Raw genomic sequence first — 27876 nt, forward strand, 5'->3', positions numbered from 1 at the left:
ACACTGGCACCTTCCCCCCTCTCCCCCCTTTTTCTTGGAGCCTGCTGGGTGATGAAAGTGAATAGAGTGTTTGACCCTTTTCAAACTCAAAAAATGAGTTTGAAGTGGCGCTACATGAACAAACAAGGGGTTTAGGCTTTTTGGATCATAGGATTTAGAGCTGGAAGGAACAGTAGAGATCAATGCCTCATCTACTCTTCTCATTGTAACTGATGAAGAAACTTAGGCCCATATAAATGGAGCGACTTGCCTAGTATCACACAGGAATTGAGCGGCAGAGCTGGGATTAGAACCTAGGGCTTCTGATTCCAAATTCAGCCAGGCTCTTTGCTCTACATCAGCCATGTCAGATTCGAAAGAAAGGAGGACACTAATCTGTACATAAAGATCTCTGTGGACTGCGTATTGACTTAGTTTTAAAATGTAATGTTATCTGTGTTTTATTGTATTTTATTTATTTTGTTGAATATTTTCCAATTACATTTTAATTTGGTTGAGGCAGCACTTAGGAATGTTGGTCCTCAAGTTGGATATCTTTGTGTCTTCACACAACACTGGCACCTTCCCCCCTCTCCCCCCTTTTTCTTGGAGCCTGCTGAGTGAAAGTGAATAGAGTGTTTGACCTGGAAGACCTGTGTTCAAATCCTGCCTCAGAAACTTAGTAGCTATATGATGATGTTGGATAAGTCATTTAATAGCTGCTAGCCCCAGTTTCCTCATCTGCAAAATGGGGATAACAGTACTTACTTCATAGTTGTTGTGAGCATCAAATGCCATAATTTATGTAAGGTACTTTGCAAACTTAAAATGGAAAATAAATGCCATTAGAGTTATTATTTTAAACATCTTGATTAACTTTTAAGAAAGGTACTCCTATAAAGGCTGAGGAATAGGAACATGGGGAGTAGGTTCCAGGCTACAGTTGAGGGAGAGAGGGTGCCTTGTTGAAACGCAGGGTTGGTGGAAATGTCCTGGGCTGGCTGCTTAATACTGAAGGGATTTGGGTTTGGGGGAGAGCATGGGTAGGGCTCTGTAGCTCAGTGTTCAGTCCATCCCATAGCTCTCAACTATCCTCGGACCAGAGCATTCTTAGCCAAAAAATCACTGAGCTCCACAAGAGTGCTTCCTGTTGGGCAGGGGCCTATTTCCTTTTCAGTCTTGTGCCCATAGAGCAATAATAAATGCTTCAGGAATTGAAATGACTTGTCATCCCTATGCACAGGTGTGTGTGTGTGTGTCTCTCTCTCTCTCTCTATATATATATACACACACACATATATATACATATATATGTATTTATATATTGACAACACATATTTTTGTATATAACCATATAAATAGAATGATAGATAGGTAGATAGAGCTGAATATGTGATTATCATCTACCTGGGGAAACTCCTGGTATGGAAACTTCTTCCACCCACACATATCTGTAACTCTCTGTAACTTAAAATCTTATTAGTGAAGTTGCCTGGGGCACTGAGTCATTAAGGAATTTACCCTTGGTCACACAGGGAATATGTTTCATTGGTAGGACTTGCTAGATCTTCCTTACTCCTTTGGAAGCCCTCTAGATCCACAATGCCACGGGTCAGTTGTCCTGCATGTGTTGGATAAAATGTTTTTTGATTCCTGTTAGAGTTGCTGAAGGAAGGATTCATACTTTGGGTAGGAGTAGACTAGGGTGTTTGGATTGTCTTTGGAGTGGTTGAAGGCTCTGGCCCAGGTGCCTCAGAAGGACCGGAGTTCAAAGCCAGCCTCAGACATTAGCTGTATGACCCTGGACAAATCACTTGACCTTGTTTACCTCAGTTTCTTCATCTGCAAAATGAGCTGGGGAAGGAAATGGCAAACCAGTCCAGTATCTTTGTCAAGAAAATCCCAAATGGGGTCATGGAGAGTTAGAAATGACTGAAATGATTCAATAACAACAACAAAGGAGTCAGACTAGGTGGATTGGGTGGTCTTTTCCATCTCTGGGATTCCAGGATTCTACCCTCCTCTTCTAGCTTTCTCTTCTGATGTCTTTGATTTAAGCAGATCTGAGATCCTGTTTTGCAGATCTGAGGTCCTGTTTTGATTTTAGCATCAGTCTTAAAAGTCACAGACTTTTCAGGCTGAAAGGGATCTTGAAAGTTTCAGAGAATGTCCCAGTTGAAAGGGATCTAAACCATCTAAACCAGCCCTCTTTATTTTTTAGAGGAGGAAATGGAAAGGAAAGTAGGTTGTTCAGTCATTTAGCAGTAAGCAATTATTAAGTGCCTTCTGTGTGCCAGGCATTGTGCTAAATACTGAGGATACAAAGAAAGACAAAAGACAGTGCCCTGGAGGTGCACACAGTCTAATAGGGGAGACAACAAATTGTAGGATAAATTGGAATTAGTTAAGGGAGAGAAACCACAAGAATTAAAAGGACTTGGGACAGGATTCCTGTAGAAGGTGGGATTTTAGTTGGGACTTGAAGGAAGCCAAGGGGCTGAGATGAGCAGGGAGAACATTCCAGGTAGGAATGAGAAGACACCTGGAACAGAGAGACAGAATGGCTTGTTCATGGAGCAGCCAGGAGGCCAGTGTCACTGAACATAGAGTACTTGGAGGAGGTGGTGTATGGTGTCAGAAGACTAGAAAGGTGGGAGCTGGTGGGGGAAATAGGTTATGAAGGGCTTTAAACACCAAGAAGAGGATGTTGTGTTTGATCTTAGAGGTGAAAGGGAGTCACTGGAGTTTCTTGAGGAGCAGGGCATGATGTGGTCAGACCTGCACTTTAGTAATATAACTTTGTTGGTTGATTGGAGGATGGATTGGAGTGGGGAAAGATTGGAGTCAGGCAGCCCTGCCTGCAGGTTATTGCATAGTCCAGGCATGAGGCAATGAGGCCCTGCCCCAGGATGGCAGCAGAGCTGGGACTTAAATCAGGGTCTGGCCCCCTCTCTCCCTGTCTAGGCACTAGGTACATACAGTTCATCTCTTTAAGGCAGGGAGTCCCCCATTTTGATGAGAGAGTTCTTAGAAAAACACATTTCATAGTTAGCTTCCCATGGTGACTTATCATTTTGAACAGTTCTCAACAGCAGGATGTTTTTCCTCTTCTCTAGCCTGAATCTCTCATGCTGGTGAGGTAGCTGGTGGAGTCACGGGCTCCCCAGGTTGTGGGAAAAGTCTACTGAATGGATCTTTCAAGGGTAACTCAGTCCTGCCAGAGGGGAGTGGTAGGTGCTGGGCTGTCCTAATGGTACAAGTGTTGGCTTGAAGGTGGAGCAGAACACTGGGTGGGGAGATGCAGGTTGAAGTGAGCTAACCCAGTTCTGGCCTTGGGGGTTATCTTCCCATCCCACAGGCTGGGGACGGATATGTGTGCTGTGCTTCGGCTCTCTGGACCCCTCAAGGAGCAGTACGCCCAGGTATGTCATGTATCTGCTTCGCCCCTGAATTTTCCAGCTCAGCTTGGTAATTAATGCTCATCTGCAGGTAAGCTGTAACATGTCTTTCATCTCAGGCTGGCATCTGCCTGCCCTAGCCCACTTCTGGGCTCCACTTTTGTTAGGTGGTATGCCTTCAGACAGGACAGGCTTTTAAGTCAAGTCAGCAAGCATTTAGTAAGTGCTTTCTGTGTGCCAGGCACTGTGCTAAGTAAGACCTGGAGATACAGATTCCAGCAGAAAGACAGTCTCTGCGTCTCTGCCCTCAAGGAGCTTCCATTCTAATGGAGAGGAGAGAAGACAATGTGTAAAAGCTGGGAAGGGGTAGTATCCTCATGGGCACGTGGTGGAGAAAGCCTGGAGAGTTAGGAGTGAAGGCCGGAGGGGAATGATGCCTTACACTCCTACTCACAAAACTCCAGTAACTTCCTATTTGCTCCCCACTCCCAAGTGGACATAAGCTTCCGGGGGGCAGAGACTACTTCATTTTTGTTTTTGTACCTTGCATAATACCTAGCATACAATAGGCACCTAATAAATGCTCTCTGTATTGAATTCTCTCCCGTTGCTCTGCTGGATTATTCACAGTTCCCCAAACATACCTGGTACTTTCCTGCCCCCATGCTTTTACTTTTGCCCTCCACCAGGTCTCTACCTGTCAGAGTCGTATTCCTCCTCCAGGGCTTGTTTCAAATGTCACCTCTTTCATGAAGCCTTCCTTGGTCTTCCTCTACTCAGCCAGAAGTGAACAACTCTCCGTTTTCAAAAGAGCATCTTGTTTGTCCCTTTCTGGTGGCAGTTATCACCAACTAACTTATTTCTGGAAAAGCCAAATGGTAGCTCTTATCTCCTGTGTTGGATTGTCAGCTCCTTGATGGCAGCCCCACAAGCTTCCTTTAGGGCCCAATAAAGGTTTGTTGCCTCAGTGTCATTTATGGGGCAGTGGTCAGCGCCTGACCCTCTGCCCAAGCTCAGTCACAGTGCTTGAAATGCCATCTTTGGAGAGCTGTTAATAGAATTCCTAGCTGGAAGACACCTTAGGGGTGCGTGTCACCTCTTCAAGTCTCACTTCTCCAGCCCCTCCTCAGCTCAACACCCACAGCGACGTTCATAAAGCACAGGTCTGACCATGTCACCCCCTGGCTCACAGAACTCCAGGGCTCCCTTTCCTCTGGGATCAATAGAAACTCTGGTACTTGATACCCTTTATCATCTTGCTCTAGACCATCTCTCCGGCCTTATTATATGTTGCTCCCCTTAATGCATTCCACAGTCCAGGTCTTCCTTCCTTGCCTCCAAAAGTCTCAAGTCCCACCTCTGCATTTTTGCCTTGCCCATTGCCCATGCCTCAAATGTACTTACTCTTTTTTCAGCTCTGCCTCTTAGGATCTCTAGTTTCCATCAAAGCTCAGCTCCAGGTGCCACCTTCTACATAAGGCCCTTGGATTCTTGGGGCCTCCCTGACCAAATTACCTTGTATTTATTTTGTATATAGCTATATCCTGATAGAGAGCATTTATATACAGCTTTAAGGTTTGCAATGTGCTTTACAATTATTATCTAATTTGATTCTGACAACAACCTTAGAAGACTAATATTATCCCTATATTGTTGTTGTTTAGTCATGTCTGACTCTTCATGATCCCTTTTGGGATTTTCTTGGCAAAGATTCTGGAGTGGTTTGCCATTTCCTTCTCCAGCTCATTTGACAGATGAGGAAACTGAGGCAAACAGTTAAGTGACTTGCCCAGGGTCATACAGGTAGTAAGTATCTGAGGCTGGATTTCAACTCAGGTCCTCTTAAGTCCAGGCCCAGTATTTTATCCAGTGTTCCACCTGGCTGCTCCTATTTTACAGGTGGGGAAACTGAGGCTGAGAAAGGTTAAGTAACTTGCCCAGGATCACACAGCTAGGAAGTGTCTGAGGCAGGATTCAAATACAGGTCTTCTAGGTCTAGCACTCTATCCACCATGCTACCCAACTGGCTCAAAGAAAAAGGGGAAAAAAGGGGCTGGTCCAGTATTCTTCTACCAAGCCTCATTGGTGGAAGGCTTTAATAGTTTAAAAATGCACTAAGAAAAAAAAAATGCACTAAGAATTTTAGGAGCACCCTGGATATATGTGTGTGTAAGCATACACACATATGTGTGTAAGGACACTTGCTTGGGCCTATGCATGTATATACAAATGTACATGTACACACAGTATATAAGCACACATACAATGCATACATTTATATGTATATCCTGTACACATTTATATACATATCCCACACATGTGTATGCACACATGTAAACTATGTGTGTGCTCATGTAAAAAATCTATGAGTGGGTATGTGTATATAAATACTTGTTAATGCATGGATTGAGTGATCTGGGCCAACTTTCTGGTCACTGGTGACCCCCCAGCCTCTGAACTTTTCTAATGTCATGGTCCTCTTTGAGAACAAAAGACAAACAACAATTAAGTACATGCAGTGCTTGGGTAGGCGGCTGGATGACTCAGTGGATAGAGTGCTGGGCTTGGAGTCAGGAAGCCCTGAGTTCAAATCTGGTCTTAGACATTCACTAGCTGTGTTACTTTTTGCAAGTCACTTAACCCTGTTTGCCTCAGTTTCCTCATCTGTAAAATGAGCTGGAGAAGGAAATGGTAAAAACCACTCCAGTATCTTTGCCAAGAAAACCCCAAATGGGGTCATGAAGAATCAGATACAACTGAAATGACTGAACAGCAACCGGGGGTAAGGAGGATGCTGGTTAGCTTTCCCTCCAGCCCACCCCACAGAGGGCAGCCCTGTTTGCTAGAATGCTCTTATCTCCTGCTGAGGAACTTGCCCCTTCAGAGCTTCCCGTTGGCTCCACGATGGTCTTCTAGAGCAACAAGGAACAAGTCAGCTGCTCTAGTTTTTTTCTCGGTGTCTCGAGCCGGTTCTTGTGTTCCCGTTTCCCCTTCTCCAGGCTGAGCATGCTGGGTCTTGGAGTCAGAGGGCTGCTCTGACCCCCCTCAGGTTACAGAGGAGGTGTCTGCGGCTCTGAGCTGAAGAATGGACTTGCCCCCTCCCCCCATCCCCCAGTGACTTTGGACCAGAGCCAGGCTCAAATCCAGCCCTTCAGCTCCTCACATGACATGATCTCCAGCCTTCCCAGGCTCTATTGCCCTTTCACAGGTGCCCCAGTTCATCAGTTTCTGTTTTAAAATGTCCCCCTGGAATGGGACCTGGACTTCAGATGTGGTCTGACGAGCACACACCTGGAGTTAGTGGTGCCAACAAAGGGGCATTGCCAGAGTCTTGATATGAATCTTGGTGATTACTTTCTGTGCATCCATGCACAAGTGTAATATGATAGAATGGGCCCTGATTCTGGAGGCCGAGGACATGAGTTCAAAAATTTTTTTGTTTTGTTTTTGCTTTTTGGTGAGGCAGTCGGGATTTGACCAGGGTGATGCAGCTAATATGTGTCAAGTGTCTGAGGCTGGATTTGAACTCAGGTCCTCCTGACTCTAAGGCTAGAGCTCTATCCACTGTGACACCTAGCTGCCCCTCCTGTTTAATTCTGATCCTAAAGCATTTAGCCTTTTTGAGCCTCAGTGCCCTGACTTATAAAATAAGGTCATTAGACTACTTTGGAAGGCTTTCTGTCTTCAGACATCCCATGTTAAAACCAAAAAATCCTAGGAGAATAGCAGCATTTTAAGAAGGAGCTGGGGTAGGGGACGTTGTGTTTCAACATTAGGGAAGGCACCAAACGTGAACTTTTCCCTTTCTGATGTTTTGCTGAGGCCTGGTTCTGTGTTCAGGAGAGGGAAGCTTATTTCCAAAATAATTGGGGAAGATTGATCACACCAGGTATATGTTTAGTTCTCAGAATGTATTCTCCAGACAGACAGAAATGGAGGGGCGTGTCCTCCCAGGGGTGGGGAGGGACAGGAATGATCACCCCTCATTATAGCTGAGCCCCAGGAGGTAGAGTGGCCTCTGGGGGAGGGGGGGAAGGGTCACACAGTGAATGCTTTTTGACCTGTTTTGAGCAGGAACATGGACTGGACTTCCAGCGACTCCTTGATGCCAGCAGCTACAAAGAGGCCTTTCGGCAGGACATGATCCGCTGGGGAGAGGAGAAGAGGAAGGTGGACCCAGGCTTCTTCTGCAGGAAGGTTGTGGAGGGGGTCCCCCAGCCTGTCTGGGTAAGGGCAGTTGCGAAAGCCCTATTTCAGAAGGTTCTTTGGGGCTTGATGATCCAGCCTTGGACCTTTCCTCATTCCCCCCCACCCCCCATCCCTGGAGTGCAGAATGTGGTTGAAAGTAGCAGATCCATCCCAAGGCAGAAACTGCATGTCTTCCTTCCTCTGGACCCCTCCTCCCTTCCTGCTCATGTACCTTCTATGGTGCCAGGACCCAGGAGGGCCACACATAGTTAACTCTCCAGAGAGATTCATTGAACACCTGCTGTATCACTGTCCAGCACTGTGCTGAGGGATATGAGACATGGTTCCTGTTGGTGAGGAGCTCACAGTCTGATAACAATTAGCATTTATATGGGGCTTTAAGGTTTGCAAATTGCTTTACATGTGTTATCTCATTTGATTCTCACAATTATACTTCTTATACTTTACTCCCCCTCTCAATTGGACAGGGCATCTTTCTCCTTTGCCAAGGCAAATCCCAATTCGTGCACCCTTGATCCCATTCTGTCATCAACAATTATCAACCCATTACCATCCTCCCTCTCTTCCTAACTTCAACCTCTCCCCATCTACTGGCTCTTTCTCTGCTGCCTACAAACATGCCCATGTCTCCCCCATCCTTGAACAGACCATCTCCTGGAGATATCTTCCTATATCTCTCTTCCCTTTCTCAGCTAACCTCCATTAGTTAAGTATTAATCAGAAAGTCTAGAAAATTAAGTTTTTAGAGGACAGGGTACAACAAAAAGCAGCATGGGGTGTATAATAGAGAGCCAGCCTCCAAGTCAGGAAAGATCTGGGTTCAATTTCCTGTTCCTGACACATTAGGGAAGAATGGACTTGCCCCCTCCCCCCATCCCCCAGTGACTTTGGACCAGAGCCAGGCTCAAATCCAGCCCTTCAGCTCCTCACATGACATGATCTCCAGCCTTCCCAGGCTCTATTGCCCTTTCACAGGTGCCCCAGTTCATCAGTTTCCGTTTTAAAATGTCCCCCTGGAATGGGACCTGGACTTCAGATGTGGTCTGACGAGCACACACCTGGAGTTAGTGGTGCCAACAAAGGGGCATTGCTAGAGTCTTGATATGAATCTTGGTGATTACTTGGTGATCAGAATGGGGAGGTACAGTTATTATCCCCATTTTACAGATGAGGAAAACCAAGGCAGATGTTAATTGACTTGCCCAGGCTCACCCAGCAAGTGAACTTCTGAGGCAGGATTCAAACTCAGGTAGATAATAATAATTGTTGTTCATTCATTCAGTGGAGTCCAACTCTTTGTGACCCCATGGGTCATGGCACACCAGAGTCTTCTATCCTCCACTATCCAAGCTCTAGTTCCTTGCTTCCATAACACTATCTGTCCATCTCAACCTCTGCTTCCCACTTCTCGGTTTGCCTTTAAGCTTTCCCTATATCAGGGTCTTTTCCTAAGAGTCCTGTCTTATTATGTGGCTAAAGTATTTAAGCTTCTGTATTTGTCCTTCCAATGAGTAGTCTGAATTATAATAGCCTCCATTTACATAAGCCTGTTAAGGTTTCCAAAGCTCTTTACATATGTTATTTCACTTGATCCTCACTATTGCCCTGCGAGGAGGGAGCTATTTTGAGCCAAGGAAAGGGAGACCAAGACAGGTTAAGTGAGGTTAAGTTTTTTTTTTAAGGTTCTTTTTTTTAAAAATTATATTCCATTAGTTCTCTATATACTCATTTGCCTAGACACAATACACGAGTGGGGGCCATCTGGGGCCAGGCACATTCACCTGGATGCGGATGAACAGAATCTACATGAGTGATGGTGGGCGCAGTTCTATTTAGCCTATTTATGAAACCCATTTCAAGGTCCCAGTTGACCATAAACACCCCCGGGGCACAGAGCTAGTCAGTGTGTGAGGTTGGACTTGAACCCAAGACTTGTGCTTTATCCACTACTGCATGTTTCTCTTTCAGCTGAGCAGGGACATCAGAGAAGAGAACGTAGACTGGGGACAGTTGAGAACAGATTATAGGATCATAGATCAAGAACTTCAGGGCCCTCAGAGGCCATTTCATCCAACCCTCTCTTTTAACATGTAAGGACACTGAAGCCCAGGGAGGTTAAACAATTTTCATAGTCACACATCTGCTAAATGGTGGAGGCAAGATTTGAACCTGTGTCCTCTGACTCCAGAATCAGTGTTCTTTTTCTGCTGTACCATGTTTGTACTTCAAGGTCCCAGGCCTTGCCTAATTTCTGGGCCTTAGGTCCTGTGTTTTGCAAAATGAAAAAACAGTTCCATGTTTAATGGTTAGTTCTCTGGTCTGTAAATTCAGTTCCTTTTTTGGTGTGTGTGTGTGTGTATATGGTTTCATTGGCAAAGGGAACTTTTTTTTTTAAATTTTAAAAAATGATTTATTTATTAATTTTTAGTTTTCAACATTCACTTCCATAAGATTTTGAGTTCCAAATTTTCTTCCCCTTCTTCTCCTCCCCCCTCCCCAAGACAGCATGCAGTCTGATATAGGCTCTACTAATACATTCATATCAAGCATATTTTCACATTACTCATGATTTAAAGAAGAATTGGAACCAATGGGAGAAACCACAAGAAAGAAGAATCAAATCAAAACAAAACAACAAAAGAAAAGGAGAGCAAATAGAATGCTCCCATCTGCATTCAGATTCCACAGTTCTTTCTCTGGATGTGGATAGCATTTTCCATCATGAGACTTTTGGAGATGTCTTGGATCCTTGCATTGCTGAGAAGAGCTAAGTCTATCAATATTAGTCATCGCACAACGTGGCTGTTACTGTGTACAAAGTTCCCCTGGTTCTGCTCACTTCACTCAGCATCAAACCATACAAGTCTTTCCAGATTTTCTGAAGTTCTGTCTGTTCATCATTTCTTATAGCACAATAGTATTCCATTACATTCATATACCACAACTTGTTCAGCCATTCCCCAATTGATTGGCATACTCTCAATTTCCAATTCTTTGCCACCACAAAAAGAGCTGCTATACATATTTTTGTACATGTGGGTCCTTTTCCCATTTGTATGATCTCTTTGGGATACAGCCCTAGAAGTGGTATTGCTGAATCAAAGGGTATGCACAGTTTTATAGCCTGCAAAGGGAAATTTCAATGAAGAAACTCCTAACAGTGCAGTTGGGCAGACTGACACATGTCCTGTAATCTTGGAGATCTGACTGAGGCACAGAGAAGTTTCAATGACTTGTCCAGGTTCATATAGCCAGTATGTGTCAGGAACAGGAAATTGAACCCAGATCTTTCCTGACTTGGAGGCTGGCTCTCTATTATACACCCCATGCTGCTTTTTGTTGTACCCTGTCCTCTAAAAACTTAATTTTCTAGACTTTCTGATTAATACTTAACTAATGGAGGTTAGCTGAGAAAGGGAAGAGAGATATAGGAAGATATCTCCAGGAGATGGTCTGTTCAAGGATGGGGGAGACATGGGCATGTTTGTAGGCAGCAGAGAAAGAGCCAGTAGATGGGGAGAGGTTGAAGTTAGGAAGAGAGGGAGGATGGTAATGGGTTGATAATTGTTGATGACAGAATGGGATCAAGGGTGCACGAATTGGGATTTGCCTTGGCAAAGGAGAAAGATGCCCTGTCCAATTGAGAGGGGGAGTAAAGTATAAGAAGACTCATATTTACCTGGCTCTTTAAGGCCTACAAAGAAATTTCCTCAATTTTTCAAGGATATTTAATTTTGATCAAAACTCCCTCTGACATGGACAAGTCAACCAATCAAAAACTTTTTATTAGACAACTCTCTGGTGCAGAGTATTGTATTAGGTGCTAGGGGAGATACACAGTTAAATAAGACATTCCCTGCCGTCATGGAGCTTCCAGTCTAATGTGGGATAAGGCACATAGACCCTGTACCCCCTCCCTGTTCAGATCACGTCTGGAGTATTATGCTTAGTTCTGGGCATGTTTCAGGAATTATACTGAGAAATGTCCCAAGGAGAAGGATTGGGATGGGGGAGGAACTAAAGACCATATCTTAGGAAAATCAGCTCAACTGGGGATGCTTCTTTTGGAGGGGAAAGAAAGGATGTTAGTGTGGAAGAAGACAAGCTTGTTCTGCGTGGCCCCTGTGGACCTTCACTTCCTGTCTTGTCTCTCACTTCCAAACCCTCTGCAGTCTGGCTTCTGACTTTATTCGACCAAAACTGTCCTGTCTGAAGCTACCAGTGATCTCTTAAGTGCTACATCTAATGATCTTTTCTTAATCGTCATTCTTCTTAAATTCTCTATAGCTTTTGACACTGTTGTCACGATTATAACAACCCTTTCCGCTCACTCTCTGAATGATCTCTGCCTCAGCAAAGTCCCAGAATAGCTTCACACCAGCATCTCTGTGCTTGGACAAGCACCTATAGTGCCCATGTTCTGGTCATGAAGCCATGCTGTGAATCAAACTTGTCACGTTGTTGCTGTTACCCCTCATTGTCAGGGCTACAGTTCACCATGCAGTCATTGCTATAAGTACTGAGATCTCCCCAAAAGGCCTTGGCCCCTCCACTAGGGATGGGGCTCCGGCACGTGTCCTTGCTTGCAAGTTGTTTCTCTCACTTTGAAATTAACCTTCTGTTTGATTCCTGACTCTCCAGTCTGTAGCCTGCTTTGTTCGGCTCTGGCCACCCACAGGTTAGAGGTCAGTTCCGGTCCAATTGACGCTATTGATCATTCTCTTCCTGGGTAATCTCTTCTGTCTGGGTTTTCGTGGCACTACTCTCTCTTGGTTCTCCTCCTAGCCCTCTGACCTCTCCTTAGTCTCCTTTGCTGAATCTTCATCTAGCTAACTCTAGGTGTCCCTCAAGGCTCTGTCCAGGGTCTTCTTTTCACCCTACAGTCTCTTACTTGGTGATCTCCTCAGCTCCCTGGGTTCCTTTATTTCTGTGTAGATGATTGCTAGATCTGTTTGTTGGTTCTTAATCTCTCAAGCTGCAGTCTGTCATCACCATTTGCATTTTAGACATCTTGAATTGGATGTCCCATAGGCATTTTGTGCTCAACAAGTTCAAAACAGAGCCCATTATTTTTCCCCCAAAAACTCCCCTTTCTTCCCAGCTTTCCTGGTGAAGGCACCGCCGTTCTCTCAGTCACCTGGGCTCACTACCTGGATGTTATCCTCATTTCATCACTCACACTCAACCCATGTACCATCTCTGTCAGATCTTGTTTCCCTTTTCACACCATCTTATTCATACTCTTCTCTCCACTCCTGCAGCTTCCGCCTTCTTACAGGGCCTCCTCACACGTGGACGACAGCCTTCTGTCTGGTCTCTTCAGGCTCCCACTTCAGTCCATCTTTTACTCAGCTAACAAGGGGACTTCCCTAAAGTGAAGGTGTGACTGTGTCATCCTTCCCCACCTCCTGATCCCAGGATGCCGTAAACTTCATCAGCCCCCTTTTACCTTCAGATCAGTTTGGCACTTACTACATTCACCACCTGGTCCCTTCCTACCTTTCCAGTTGAACACTTTACCCCCATGTATGAATTCTGTGATCCAGCTGGACTGGTCTTCTTGCTGTTCTCACTTATGCTATGATCTTCCGACTTTGTTCCTTTCCTCTGGCTGTTCCTCACCCCTGGAATGCTGTCCCTCCTTACCTCTGCCTCCTGGCTTCCTTCAGGGCTGTACTGCCTCCATAGTGAGAGCTCTCTTTTTAATACAAGAGATTAGACTCTCCCAAGGAAAGGCAAGGACCACACCCTCATCCAGAATCGTAGAGTTGGAGCCAGTGGCACAAGGTGAGACTAGCATGGTCTTGCCGACTGGTAGGCCAGCTACAGTGTGCAGGGCCAGGAGTCCTGCAGGGGCTGGGTTCAGAGACTGGCAATATGGGAGTGTAGAAAGGGCCCTGGCTCCAAAGTCAGAGGACATGAATTCAAATCCTATTCCTGATCCTTAATTGAGTTCCCTTGACCTCTCTGGCCATCAGGGTCTTCATTTATAAAATGAAGGGGTTGGGGCTCCTCCCAGCCCCTAGTTCTAGGATCCTGGGAGCCAGAATCCCTAGGTATGACTGCCACGTGAATGTTCTAGGCTGGAGGTTCTAGATTTGCTTTTTATATTAGTTATTGCTGAGTGGATAAATGTCAAGACCCTAGGAGAAAACCAGAGTAGATTTTTTGTTGTTGTCGAATATACAGGTCTTCAAGGGTACCAGAATCTTTTGCTGGTAAGAAACTTGCTATCGCCCCCGGGTGGTTAGTTAATGCTCATGACCATCATCTCTGGGACTGAAGTTCACTCCTGCTGGCTACTGGTGTTAATTAGTGAAGAACATTAGTATGTAGAGTAGAAGAGCTTGTCAACAAAGCTTTCAGCCTTGTAGGGAGAGCGAACTTGGCGTTATATAGTGACTGATGACTTGATGCATTTAAATTCTCATCAATTTTAATCTTTTATTCCTGGTGTAGTTTGAAGCCAGGGCTTGAATCTGGGTCTGGCTACTCAGATGACTTTGGGCAATTCACCTGACCTCCCCATACCTCAGTTTTCCCATCTGTAAAATAAAATAGCTGAAGTTAGATGATTCTGAGGTTCCTTGTAGATCAATTCCTGTGACCCCCTGGAAGGAGAGATGGCTTCTGGATGGGGACGGTCAAAGGAAGGCCTTCCTCACTCATGATCCACAGCTGATAAATGGGAGAAACCATCTAATGCTTTTTCTGCTGTAGCATGCCCAGCTGCCTCAAAGGCTAAGAGTTCGAGTGGCACTGACCTCCTGGCTGTTCCATGAACAAGACATTCTACCTCCTGGCTCCAGGCATTTTTTCTGGCTGTCCCCCATGTCTAGAATGCTCTTCCTCCTCTGTTACACCTACTGACTTCCCTGGCTTCTTTTAAGTTCCAACTAAAATCCCACCTTCTGCAAGAAGCCTTTCCTAGCCCCTATTAATTCTTGTGCCTTTCCCCCTATTTATTCTGTATATAGTTTGTTTTTTTTTGTTACTCCTGTTAGATTTTAAGGTGGCATTTGAACTTGAGCATCTAAGATTAGAATTTGGTTAGTAGGCATATTGCTTTAAGGGATGTCTGCAGATGTATTGGAGGCTCTGACTCCCCGACTAGTGTTGGGGAGGGAAGGAACTATGGCTTTCAATTCTTTTTTCCTTCCCTTCTCTTTCTTTCTCCTCCAAACCTAATATGACATGCATGCCAGGCCTGGGGTTTGTCTGACTCTGTGTTCTTTCCTGTAGTTGGTGAGTGATGCTCGGCGCATGTCAGATATTCAGTGGTTCCAGTCCTCCTTTGGTGATGTGACCCAGCTGGTCCGAGTAGTGGCATCAGAGGAAAGCCGGCAGCAGCGGGGCTGGGTGTTCACAGCAGGTGAGCTTTGCCCCGGTTTTTTTTTGAAGTCCTAGCCAGCAGACCTAAAGAGGTACAGGGCATTATCTCCTTCACAGCGTGGCCTCCTAGTATGGCGTGGGTACTGTGTCTTCCAACAATAATTTCAGTCTGCATTTACACAGCACTTTGAATTTTGCAAAACACTTGCCTCACAACAGCCTGGTGAGTTAGGTAATGATGGTATTAGTATCCTCATTTTGCAGACGAGCAAACAAGCCCACAGAGGTGAGACAGCTCCCCTTTTGTCACTCAGATACTTAAGTCATTCTGTGTTTTCATCAGTTTGGGAGGTCCTTCCAATGGTGCAGATGGCAGCCTGTCCATGCCTGCCCATCCTTGCCCATCCTGTGCTCAGAGGGTCTGCCTCTGGAGACCTTCTTCACTCATGATCACACAGCTGGTAAATGGGAGAACCAAGGCTTGAACTCAGATTTTCAGGTTCCAAATTCAGTTCTTTTTCTGCCACATCATGCATGGCTGCCTTGAAGGCTGAATGCAAGTGACAATGGCCTCCTGGCTGTTCCTCAAGCAAGACATGCTATCTCTCGCTTCCAGACATTCTCTCTGGCTGCCCTCCATGCCTAGAATGCTCTCCCTCTCCCTCTATGCCTACTGACCTCCCTGGAGACTTCTTTTTTTCTTCTCCCCCTGCCTTAAGTTCTAACTAAAATCTCACCTTCCAGGCCAGCTAGGTGGTGCAATGGATAGAGCACCAGCCCTGAAGTCAGGAGGACCTGAGTTCAAATCTGGCCTCAGACCAAACATTTGATATTTACTAGCTGTGTGACCCTGGGCAAGTCACTTAACCCCAATTGCCTAAAAAAAAAAAAAATCACCTTCTACAGGAAGCCTTCCCCAACCCTCTTGCCTCTTGTGCCTTCCCTCTGTAAATTATTTCTTATCTATCCTGTGTATACTTTACTTTGTGTATGTTTGTTTGCTTATAAGCTCCTCCAGGGCAGGGACTATCTTTCTCCTCTTTTTGTATCTCCAGCACTTAGCACAATGCCTGACATGTGGTAGGTGCTTAATAAATATTTATTGATTGATTGGAAAGGATTTTGTTCTAGTGTGTCTCTTGAAAAGAAACTACCATGATGGTGATGGATGTTTGGGGTGGAATAGGAGTTTATTCACATTCTGCACCTACTCCTGGCTCCTCTTTCCCTGCCTCTGGGTAGGAAGGTGCACCAGCCACCCTGTGAAGACTGTGTGCTTTTGGGAAGGCCCCAGCCCCACAGTGCTTAGATTTTGCCTTAGATTCAGGTTACTCTGCACACTCCTGCTTGTTTGTACTTAACCTTTTTCTGAGCTGCTGCTAGTTCTTATCCTCTCAGGAGCTGGAGCTTCCTATCAGGTTTTCTCAATTTCACTCTTTCCTTCCTTCAGTCCATTCTTCACATCACTGTTAACATCATCTTTCCCATGTACAGATTTAATCCTACTACTCCTTTTTTTTTTTTTTTTTGGATGAGGCAATTGGAGTTAAGTTACTTGCCCAGAGTCACACAGCTAGTGAGTGTTACATACTACTCCTTTGCTCAGAAGTCTTCCATGAGTCCTTGCTACCCAGGTGAAGTTCTGCCTTCTTGCCCTGTGTCTCTGTAGCTTTCCAACCTTGCCTTGTGTTAATTCTTTTTACAAACTACTCTTTAATTCAGTACAATTTGGTGAACATTTATTAAGCACCTACTATGTGCCAGGTACTTTGCTAAGCTGGGGATATAAGAAGAGGCAAAAAACGGTCCCTGCCCTTAAGGAGATTACAGTCTAATTGGGGAGACACTATGCAAACAAATCTATACAAAGCAAACTATATCCAGGATAAATAAGAAATAATTAAAACTGGAATTAAGAGGGGTTGAGGAAGGCTTCCTGTAGAAGGTGAGATTTTAGTTGGAACTTGAAGGTAGCCAGGGAGGTCAGTAGTCAGAGCTGAAAAAGGAGAGTTTTGGGAATGGGGGAGAGCAAGAGAAAATGCTCAGAATCAAAAGACAGACTCTCCAGTCAAGTCCATATCTCTCTGCCTTCTGAGCATATTCTGAGCCCTCCAGCCTCCCTCAGTGTCTCTGCTCATGGGAGTCTCTGGGGCTGGAATGTCCTCCCTTTCCCATTTTGCCTGTTAAATTTCCACCTAGCCTTTAAAGCAGGAATTCTTAACCAGGAGTTAAATGTTCTGCCCACAGTGGTTGTTTAATAAATGTGTTTTGATTGGTTGACTTATCCATGCCAGAGGGGGTTCTTGGTCAAAGTTAAATTTCTTTGATTAACTGAGGAAATTGCTTTGTATGCTTGAAAGAGCAACATAAATTTGATTTGTTGTCTTAAAATCCCAATTTATAAAACAGATTTGATATTTATAGGATAGATTTCCAGGGGTCTCTGAACTTGGATGAGGAAAAAAATTAGATCTTTCATTTCGACATAATTGGTTTTCTTTGTATTTCTCAGTATTTTATTTTATGCATTTAAAGACATTTTTTTCTAAGAAGGAATCTATGACTCACAAAAAAGTTAAGAACTTCTGCTTTCAGGTCTTACTCAGATTTCCTCTCTTCCATGAAGATGTCCTGATGTGTCTGTCATCAGTAATACTCTTTCCTCTTAAATTTCAAAAAATATTTTGTATTATGGTAGTGTAGTGTTGCAGATCACTCAAACAAAATGCAAGTACCTTTTAGCCCACATTACACTGTAAGTTCCACGAGGACAAAGAATGTATATTTAACTTTATATCTCCCCCAGCACCTAACACAGTGCTCTGCATCAAAGAGTTATCCTCTAGAGGTATTTTGATTGGTTGACTTAGCCACATCAAAGGGAGTTTTTGGTTAAAGTTAAATTTCTTTGATTAACCTAGGAAATTGCTTTGTAGTCCTGAAAGGGCTATCTCTATAAGCTATTTAAATGTGAGTTGTTCTAAGACCCCTAATTTTTAATTTTATTTTTTATTTACTGTTTTTTCTTTTCTTTAATATTTAATGTTTTATTTTCCCCCAATTATATGTAAAGGCAATTTTTAACATTTGTTTTTAAAAATTTTGAGTTCCAAATTCTCTCCCTCCCTCCCCACCTTACCTCACATTGAGAAGGCATACAATTTGACATAGGTAATGTGTGTGTAGTCATGCAAAACATATTTCCATATTAGTCATGTTGTGAAAGAAAACACCATCTCCCCCCCCGAAAAAAATCCAAGAAAAATAAATGAAGTTAAACAAAGTATGCTTTGATCTACATTCAGATCCTGTCAGATCTTTCTCAGGAGGTGGATAGCATTTTTCACCATAAGTCCTTTGGAATTTTCTTGGATCATTGTATTGCTGAGAATAGTTGTCATTCAGTTGATCATCATACCATATTGCTGTTACTGTGTATAATGTTCTACTAGTTCTGCTCATTTCACTTTACATAAGTTCATGTAGGTCTTTCCAGGTTTTTCTGAGAGCATCCTGCTCATCATTTCTTATAGCACAATAGTATTCCATTACATTTATATACTACTTGTTCAGCCATTTCCCAACTGATGGACATCCCCTCAATTTTCAATTCTTTGCCACCACTAAAAGAGTTGCTGTAAATATTTTTGTGTATATAGGTCCTTTTCCTTTTTGTTTTTGTCTCTTTGGGATACATACCTAGTAGTTGTATTGTTGGGTCGAAGAGTATTCATGGCTTTATAGCTCTGTGGGCATAGTTCCAAATTGCTCTCTAGAATCTAAGACCCCAATTGATAAAATACTTGAGTTGTCAGTGGATTTCGAAAACATGCAAATTTTTATTAAAAGTATCTTTATTAAATGAAGATTACAGCGTAAGAGGTAGATATAGGCATCACTCTGCCACTGACACAAAGAATCATCTCCATATGTTATTGTTTGTAAATCCATTGTTCTCTGATGGTGAATGTTTGCTTACTGCAGTGCCTCTTCTCCCGACTTGTAACACCACTAAGCGATACCATGTAACCTTTTCATACATTTCATACCATGAGCTTTTTCATGTGTGTTTGTTTTTAAATGTGTTTCCATTTGTGACAAGGTTTGGATACAGGGAAGCAATTCTGGTGTACCTTTAGTTTTTTAATATCCGTGGGCCTCAGTTTACCTGAGGGTGAACCGAGGAGGTTGAGTACCTTCTAGCTCTAAATCCTATGATTGACAGAAAGAGAGCTCTATTTCCCTTAGCATTCTATTTTTTTTTTTAGGCAACTGGGGTTAAGTGACTTGCCCAGAGTCACACAGCTAGTAAGTGTAAGTGTAGTAAGTGTTTGGTCTGAGGCCGGATTTGAACTCAGGTCCTCCTGACTTCAGGGCTGGTGCTCTATCTGCTGCACCACCTAGCTGCCCCTTAGCATTCCCTTAGCATTCTAAGACTACACAGAATTAAGTCTTATGTTTTCATCTCATGGATTATGTATAGCATGTTTAATCTAAGGCTGGCATCCCCGTCACCCAGATCTCTTTCTCTCCTTAGCAGCTGCTCTTTGTCTAGGCAAGGCCAATGCTTTTTAATATCATCCCAGACCTCAAAGAGTGAGGCAGGGAAATCTGGCACAGAGAATCTCATACGAAAACTTCATACCAAAAGGTGATATTTTGGATTAGTCAGTCAGTCAGTCAGTGAGTTGAGAAACAGTTGATAAACATTTATTAAGCACCTACTATGTGCCAGGCCAAATGGTAAGCTCTGGGCTTACAAAGAAAGGCAAAAGACAGTCCCTACTGTCAAGGAGCTCACAGTCCAATAGGGGGGACAACATGCAAACAACTAATGTCCAAACGAGGTATAGAAAGATAACTTGGGGATAGCTCTAAGATTAAGGAGGGCTGGAAAGGCTTTCTGTAGAAGGCAGATTTTATGGGGCAGCTGGTTGGCACAGTGGATACAGCACCGGCCCTGGATTCAGGAGGACCTGAGTTCAAATACAGCCTCAGACACGTAACACTCACTAGCTGTGTGACTCTGGGCAAATCACTTAACCCCATTGCCCAACCAAAAAAAAAAAGAAGGTAGATTTTAATCAGCTGGTACTTGAAGGAAGCCTGGGAAGCCAGGAGGTGGAGATGAGGGGATGGCCAGGGAAAATACCTGGAGTTGGGAAATGGAGGAGCAGCAGAGACCATTGGTCATTGGATCACAGAGAATGGGGTGTGAGGTGTAAGGTGTAGCAGACTGGAAAGGCATCTGTATGTGGGGAGGAGATTTGAACACCAGAGGAATTTTATATTTGATCCTAGAGGTGATGGATGGGGGGGTGTGGGTGTGTGGGTGTGATATATATATATATATATGTACACACACACACACACACATATATATAATATATACATATATATATTATATATATTATATATATGTGTATATATATATATATATATATATACAGAGAAAGGGAGAGACAGACAGACAGACAGATAGACAGACATGGTCAACAAGAAGATAACTTTGACAGCTGTGAGGAGGATGGACCGGAGTGGGGACTGGTGTGTTTTAACTGTCCTAGCCACTACGACCTGCCCTTATCAGTGGGGAATGGAAAGCAGAGGCAAGGGTCCTACGGTTTGAGCCAATAACAAAACAGATCACTCAGAGTTAGAAGGGAGTGGGAAACTGACTAGTCAGTTTACCAGATTTGCCAGCGGTTCTGCTTAGGGTGTGTAGAGGCACTGTGGTAGTTTGGGTGATGGGATTCCTCCTTGGCAGAGAGGGCAAGGCAGGGCAGGACAAAGAGAAGGGAATAGGCTCTGTTTACAGGCCAAAGTAGGCCAAGACACCGGATTCCATTCAGTTCTTTTACAGTTATTTTTTTCATTAGGTATTTCCCAATTAACATGTAAATTTTTTTTTAACAATCATTTAAAAAAAATTTTGAGTTTCAAATTCTCTCCCTCCATTCCTGTCCTCTCCCCTCCTTGAGAAAGCAAGCAATTTGATATCAATTATACGTGTAAAGTCATGCAAAACATGTTTCTGTACTAGCTATATTGCAAAAGAAAACAAACACAATAAAACAATAAAAACAAACAAAGTTTATAAAGTATACCTCTGCATTCCAAGTTCATCATTTCTCTCTCTGGAGGTGGACAGCATTTTTCATTATGGATCCTTTGGAATTGTCAGATCATTGTATTGATCAGAGCACTCGAGTCTTTTATGGTTGATCATCCCTACAACATTGCTGTTACTATGTACACTATTCTTTTAATTCTGCTCACTTCTGTATCAATCTTTCTGAAGCTGTCCTGCTCCTTCATTTCTTATAGCACAATAGTATTCCATCACTATCATATGCCACAACTTGTTCAGCCATTCCCTAGTTGATGGGCATCCCCTTAATTTCTAACTCTTTGCCACCACAAACCCCCCCCCACAAACAACAACAACAACAACAAAACTACTATAAAGAGGCAGCTAGGTGGCGCAGTGGATAGAGCACCGGCTCTGAAGTCAGGAGGACCTGAGTTCAAATCTGGCCTCAGACCAAACACTTGACACTTACTAGCTGTGTGACCCTGGGCAAGTCACTTAACCCCATTGCCTAGCCAAAAAAAAAAAAAAAAACAACAAAAAACTGCTATAAATATTTTTATACAATTAAGTCCTTTTCCAGACCTAGTAGTGGTATTGTTGGGTCAAAGGGTCTGATGCATAGTTTTATAGCCCTTTGGGTATAGTTCCAAATTGTTCACAACTCTACCAACAATTCAGTAATGTCCCTGTTTTTCCACATCTCCTCCAGCATTTGTCATTTTCCTTTTCTGTCATGTTAACCAATCTGACAGGTGTGAAGTGGTATTCTAGAGTTGTTTTAATTTGCAATTCTCTCATCAGTCATGATTTAGAGAGGAGGCCAGAAATGGAACTAAGTATCTCATGTGGCCATGGTTTACCTATCCTTGTAGGTCTTTAAGTAGAAATCTCAACAATTATTTTTATCATGGTAACTTGTTGAGAATTACTGTCAATAATTTAATGATTAAATTAACTAAATAATGTTTAAGTAAATTATCATTACATGATTATTATTTAGTCATAAGCACTTTTTTTTCCTTCAGTGAGGCAATTGGGGTTAAATGACTTGCCCAGAGTCACACAGCTAGTGAATGTTATGTGTCTAAGGCCCGATTTGAACTCAAGTCCTCCTGACTCCAGGGCCGGTGCTCTATCCATTGCACCACCTAGCTGCCCTGAGTTATGAGCACTTATTGAGAATGTTGTGGAGTGTATTCCTATCTAGGGATGAGCTGCACCAGATGGCGTCTGTGGTCCTTTCTAACTCTGGGATGGGGTTTTTATGGGTTGACCTTTGGAGAGGCAGTGAGTGACCTGACCTCCATGTTCCTCTTTCCACAGGAGTGGATGATGCTGAATCAGAATGCGGCCTGGACCACTATGGAGCATTTGATTGGGTCATTGAGAACCACGGTGAAGATCAGAAGCTGGGGCAGCAGTTGGGGAAGCTGGTGGACTTTATCCACAGTAAACTGCAGCCCTCTGTGTGTGAGGATCAGGCTGAGAGGAGCTGACTGCCCCTAGGGCAGTGAGGGCAGGTGTGTGCAGTGGCAGGAAGAGGAGGAGTGGTGCACTGAGGCTGCTGTCCTCTGGGAGAGGCCACAGGGCTGAGGTTGAATTCCAGTGCTGTGGACATTTGGGTGTGCAGCCTGACTTCTGGATCTGCTTCCCTGATGTAGACAGTAATTAATCCCTGCTTCTTGGGGCTGGGCTAAGACTGAAGGGGTAGAAAGTCAGGATGAAGTGAACGTGGCCATGAAGAACACGAAAATATTATCAGTGGTCTACAGATGTCTCCTTGGGGTTCAAAGGGGCAATAGTGCCTTTGGTGCCATGGACTTTGGGCCCCATCATCTGCAGCTCCAGACACCCTGTGGTTTAGATAGGGATGTCAGTTGCGGTAATGATGACTGGTATTCATAAACCTTGGAGAGCCGAGGGCACACTCACTGCTGGGCTGGCATCTGATCTCTCACATGCAGCTTGCTCTCTAGGGTCAGAGTAGGGCTGGGAGTGGGGTGAGGTGGTGGAGAGAGAGCCCTTGGAAGATCTTAGAGTTGCCCAGTGTCTGGTTCTCCAGGTCTGTGCTTCTCAAAATAAAGTTGGATTTGTGGATCGATCTGTTTTGGACAAGTGTCTGAGAGTCAAGTATCTGTTTCAGACAAGTGTCTGAGAGTCAGATTTATCACATGCTGCAGACTTGTTGTCAGCTTTTGTAACCCAAAACTTGAGGACCACTGATCCTTGAAGACATGAGACTCTTTAAAAAAAATTAAATTTTATTTCGTTTTCAGATCTGAATTTTCTCCCTTTCACTTCTTCCTCCCCCTTTTGCCCCCCCCATTGAAGAATAAAAAACAAAACCCCTGTTACAAACATGTATAGTCAAGTAAAACATTCTTAATGCATTGGCCATGCCCAGAAAACTATGTCTCAATTTGCACTCTGAGTCCTCTGAAGAAGTGGGGAGCATGTTTTATCTTGATTCCTCTGGAATTGTTTTCAGCAAATAGACTCTTGGAGCCCCATCATAGAACCCTACCCATTAGGGAACACTCAGTTTCTTCATCTGTTAAATGGGGATAACAATAATACCTACCTCCCATGGTGATAGTGAGGATCAAGTGAAATAAATGTTTTGCAAACTTTAAAGCACTATATAAATGTTAGCTGTTATTATTGTTACTATCATTATTATCAAAGCTATTTTCACTTCTTCTTGGACCTTTCTTGGACTTCTTTCCAATAGCCTCCTAATTGACCTCCTTTGTTTTCTTTCTCTTTTCTGTAATTCATTCTTCATCAGGTCCCCAGATAATTTTCCAATGCACAGCTTTGATTCGGTACCTTTTCTGCTCAGAAACCTTCAGCTCTCCTCATTGCCTATAGTACGGGTTCCCACACTTTTTCAGTCCCATCCCCTCCCACTTTTCTTTTTAGTGTTCAGTATTTTATTTTTCTGTAATTACATGTAAAAACAATTTTTAACATTTGTTTTAAAATTTTTGAGTTCCAAATTGTCTCCCTCCCCTTTCTCCCTCATTGAGAAGGCAAGCAATTTGATATAGGTTATATATGTGTAGCCATGGAAAACACATTTCCATGTCAGATACCCCCGCCATCCACTTTCATTGAACCTTTTTATACCCCCTTTTCAATATGAAAGGATATAAATTCTAGCATTTCCCATGCATATGCACATAACAGATCATTTTGAGTAGGATAATATCGTTATTTGTGAACTATTTCCCATATGCTTTGACAAGCTTTGGGGGGAGGCAGGTATACCCTATGTTGGGAACATCTGAGCTGTAGGATAAAATCTGTACTTTATATTTGGGGTCTCATATTTGAGGCCTTCCAACTTGATTTCCAGCCTTTTCTCTATTTCTTATCATGTGCTCTTTGTTTTAGCCAAGCTGGACCCCTTCTGCCCTGTGTTTGTACAAGCTGTCCTCATGATGCATTTCTTTAGCTCAGGGGCCATGTCTGTTAGGAAGCCTTCTTTGAAAGTGCTCTCATTTTCATACTTCCACCTTTTTTTTTTTCCTTTTGGCTAGGCAATGGGGCTGGGTAACTTGCCCAGGGTCACGCAGTTAGTAAGTGTCAAGTGTCTGAGGCCAGATTTGAACTCAGGTCCTCCTAACTCCAGGGCTGGTGCTCTATCCACTGTGCCACCTAGCTGCCCCCATCTTCACACTTCCCTTGAGGACTTTATTTGGATCTCCCTTTTGTTGCGGTCACACTCTTCTTTCTAGCGTGTTTTTTGTCTACATGTCATATCCCTCCAGGGCTGCTAGGTGGCACAATGGATAGATTGCCAGGTCTGGAGTCAAGAAGACTCATTTTCCTGAATTCAAATCTGGCCTCAGACTCTTACTAGCTGTGTGACTCTGGGCAAGTCACTTAACTCTGCCTCAGTTTCCTCATCTGTCAAATGAGCTGGAGAAAGAAATGGCAAACCACTCCAGTATCTTTGCCAAGAAAATGAAGAATTGGACACGACTGAAACCCCCCCCCAACAAATTAGGTACCAGAGCACTGTGTTAAGTGCTTTACAAATATTATTTTGTTTGATCCTCACAACAACCCTAAGAGGTTGGTGCTGTTATTGTCTTCATTTTACAGCTGAGGAGTCTGAGGCAGACAGAGGTTATGTGACTTGCCCAGAGTCACATAGCTAGTAAGTATTTGAGGCTGGATTTGAACTGACTCCAGATCTACCAGTCTATCCACTGTGCCACTTAGCTGCCTCTGCAGGATGTGCAGAACTCACATGCCAAGGGAGAAGTTTCCTCTAGTTGCAAGAGCTGGCTTCCATGTGCCCTATAGTCCTGCCAGATAATATACAGGTGTGCTGTGTAACTGGGTGTGACCACAGTGGGTGGGACTCGTTTTCTGGATCATACAGTCCTTACTTGGAGGTGAGTGGTCAGGGGCTATTCCTTAGGCTCTGCCCATGACAGGCAGAGCTGTCACCATCAGCAATGCCCGTCGATATCAGCTACAATCACCAAGGCTTGCTCCTACAAAGTGTAATGGTTGTTGAATTGGATTGAAGGTCAAGCTCATCTCTCCCATTCTATAATCCCTGCCCTGAATGGTGTGTGTTCTGTAGGGAGTCAGCCCCAGCTGAGCACTGGAGCCTGGAGACTTGCTTGGTTTTAGGAAGATAATAAGGAGCTAATAATCATAATTTTCCCTGACAACCTTGCCCCTCACAGAAGCATGTGGCAGCCAGGTGTTGTAGGGATAGAGTATTGAACTTTAAGTCAGGAAGATCTGAGTTTGAATCTTGACTCAGATACTAGCTGTGTGCCTGGGCAAGTTAGTGTATCATAGCCTCAGTTTCCTCATCTCTAAAGTAGGAATGATAGTAGCATCCACCTCCCAGTCTTGTGAAAATCAGATGAGATAATATCAGTAAAGTGCTTTGCGAATCATAAAACATTACATAAATTTTAGCTATTATTATAAAAGCCTTACTGCCCAGTCAGGGCAGCTAGGTGGCACAGTGGATAGAGTGTTGGGCCTGGAGTCAGAAAGATGTCTTCCTGAATTCAAATCTGGCCTCAGACACTTGAGTTGTTTCAGTCACGTCCGACTCTCTGTGACCACATTTGGGGTTTTCTTGGCAAAGATACTGGAGTGGTATTTACCATTTCCTTCTGCAGCTCATTTTACAGATGAGGAAACTGGGGCAAACAGGGTTAAGTGACTTGCCTAAGGTCACACAGCTAGTAAATATCTGAGATCTCCTAGGCAAACAGAGATTTAGTAACTTACCCAAGCTCACACAGCTAGCTAGTAAGTGTTTGAGGTGGGATTTTGGCCTTAGGTCTTCCTGACTCCAGGCCCAGGGCTCTATCTACTGTACCACCTAGCTGCCCATCATTGATGGTGCTTTTGCAGCATCTCAGTAGTCATTGTACGTGCTTCAAGCCTGCTCAAACCCACCTTGTATCTTTTCTTTCCGCTTTATCTCATCTGCAGTTGTGACTTCTGAGATCATGGTGTTCCATGCTTCCAGTGACAGCATCAGTGAGAGAATCTTAGTGTTAAAAGGATGGGCTTTTGTGACGGAGCAGTTTGGTGGCATTAAAAATACTGTCCTGTTTCCTGAATGTAACTGCCCTGTTTCCTCATCTTCTTTAGTTCTGAGCCTGGTTTACCTCTTAACCTCCAGAGTTCAGGTCAGATAAGCTCTTCAGAATTTGTGGAAAGTCAAGTTGACAAGCAAAGTCTATAAAGGAAAGACACAAATTTACAAGGGGAAGCACCTTTCCCAAATAGAGATGTGACCAACAGTTCTCAAAAATAGGGAAAAAATGCCAATCACTCCTTGGAAAGGTGTCCAAACTCCCTAACAGAGAAATACAAACTTCAGCACTTCCAAGATACCACCTTATGCCCATTAAACTGACAAAATTAAAAATGATACAATTCAATGTTGACCGGACTGGAAAAAACAGGAATATTATTCTACTGCTAGTCTGGTGGAGCTATGAGTTGGTGCAGTCTTTTTGGAAAGCAACATGAAATCATGATAAGAACTACAAAATCTCATATCCTTTAAGTCAGTGATCCCACTACTAGGACAATGACCTCCCAATGTTATCGATGGGAAAAAAGACCTATCTGAACAAAAATATTCTGAGCGATGACAGCATTCATAGAGGAAGAACCTAGAAGCAACCCAGATGTCCAGTGGATGGGGAAAGCTAAACAGATTTATATGAATGTCATGATTATTTCAGTATGAAAAATAACAAAAGTGAATAATGCAAAGAATTTTGGGAAATTTATAAAAAATAATTTAGGGACAGCTAGGTGGTGCAGTGGGTAGAGCACTGGCCCTGGAGTCAAGAGTACCTAAGTTCAAATCCGGCCTCAAACACTTAACAGTTACTAGCTGTGTGACTCTGGGCAAGTCACTTAACCCCAATTGCCTCATCAAAAAAAAAAAGCTACAAAAAAAAATATAAAGTGAAGAGTGCAGAGACAAAAGAACATGATATATACAGATTTCTCATCTACTTCAATTCATTTTCCTTCTGTGTGGCAGATCATAGCCCATTGGGGCCTTCTCATTCTGTGCAACTCTTGTCTGTGACCTCCCATTACTCCCTGTTGAGGACCTTCCAACCTCACTGTTAACTCTTCAATTATTAAAAGGGTCAACTGCTGAAGACCTTTCTGTAGGTCTTACAACAGTTTGTGGGCACCAGTGCAACATTTGGGTGGTTCCTCTCATTATCTCTTTCTCTCTGTTTTCTTTTTCTTTATAAAAAATTAATCATTTTATTTTCAGTTCCAAATCTTTTCTCTTCCATCTTTACCTCCTCTACTCATTGAGAAAGCAAGAAAAAAGAAAACCCATTA

The 27876-nt window shown here is 43.5% G+C and overlaps 1 protein-coding gene across 1 annotated transcript in view; it reads left to right on the forward strand.

Annotated features, from left to right (window-relative positions):
• LOC114049814 (phosphomevalonate kinase-like) overlaps positions 1 to 23289 on the forward strand; it is a 24246-nt gene extending 957 nt beyond the window's left edge. The window contains exons 2-5 of the mRNA XM_027871226.1: positions 3338 to 3401; positions 7452 to 7604; positions 14829 to 14958; positions 22336 to 23289. Coding sequence (XP_027727027.1) covers positions 3338 to 3401; positions 7452 to 7604; positions 14829 to 14958; positions 22336 to 22508 — 520 coding nt within the window. The 3' untranslated portion in view covers positions 22509 to 23289. The remainder of the gene's footprint in view (positions 1 to 3337; positions 3402 to 7451; positions 7605 to 14828; positions 14959 to 22335) is intronic.
• Positions 23290 to 27876: the final 4587 nt, after the last annotated feature.

The sequence above is a fragment of the Vombatus ursinus genome, unplaced genomic scaffold, assembly GCF_900497805.2.
Source record: "Vombatus ursinus unplaced genomic scaffold, bare-nosed wombat genome assembly UNPS02014798.1, whole genome shotgun sequence".
In the NCBI taxonomy this organism is placed as follows: Eukaryota; Metazoa; Chordata; class Mammalia; order Diprotodontia; family Vombatidae; genus Vombatus; species Vombatus ursinus.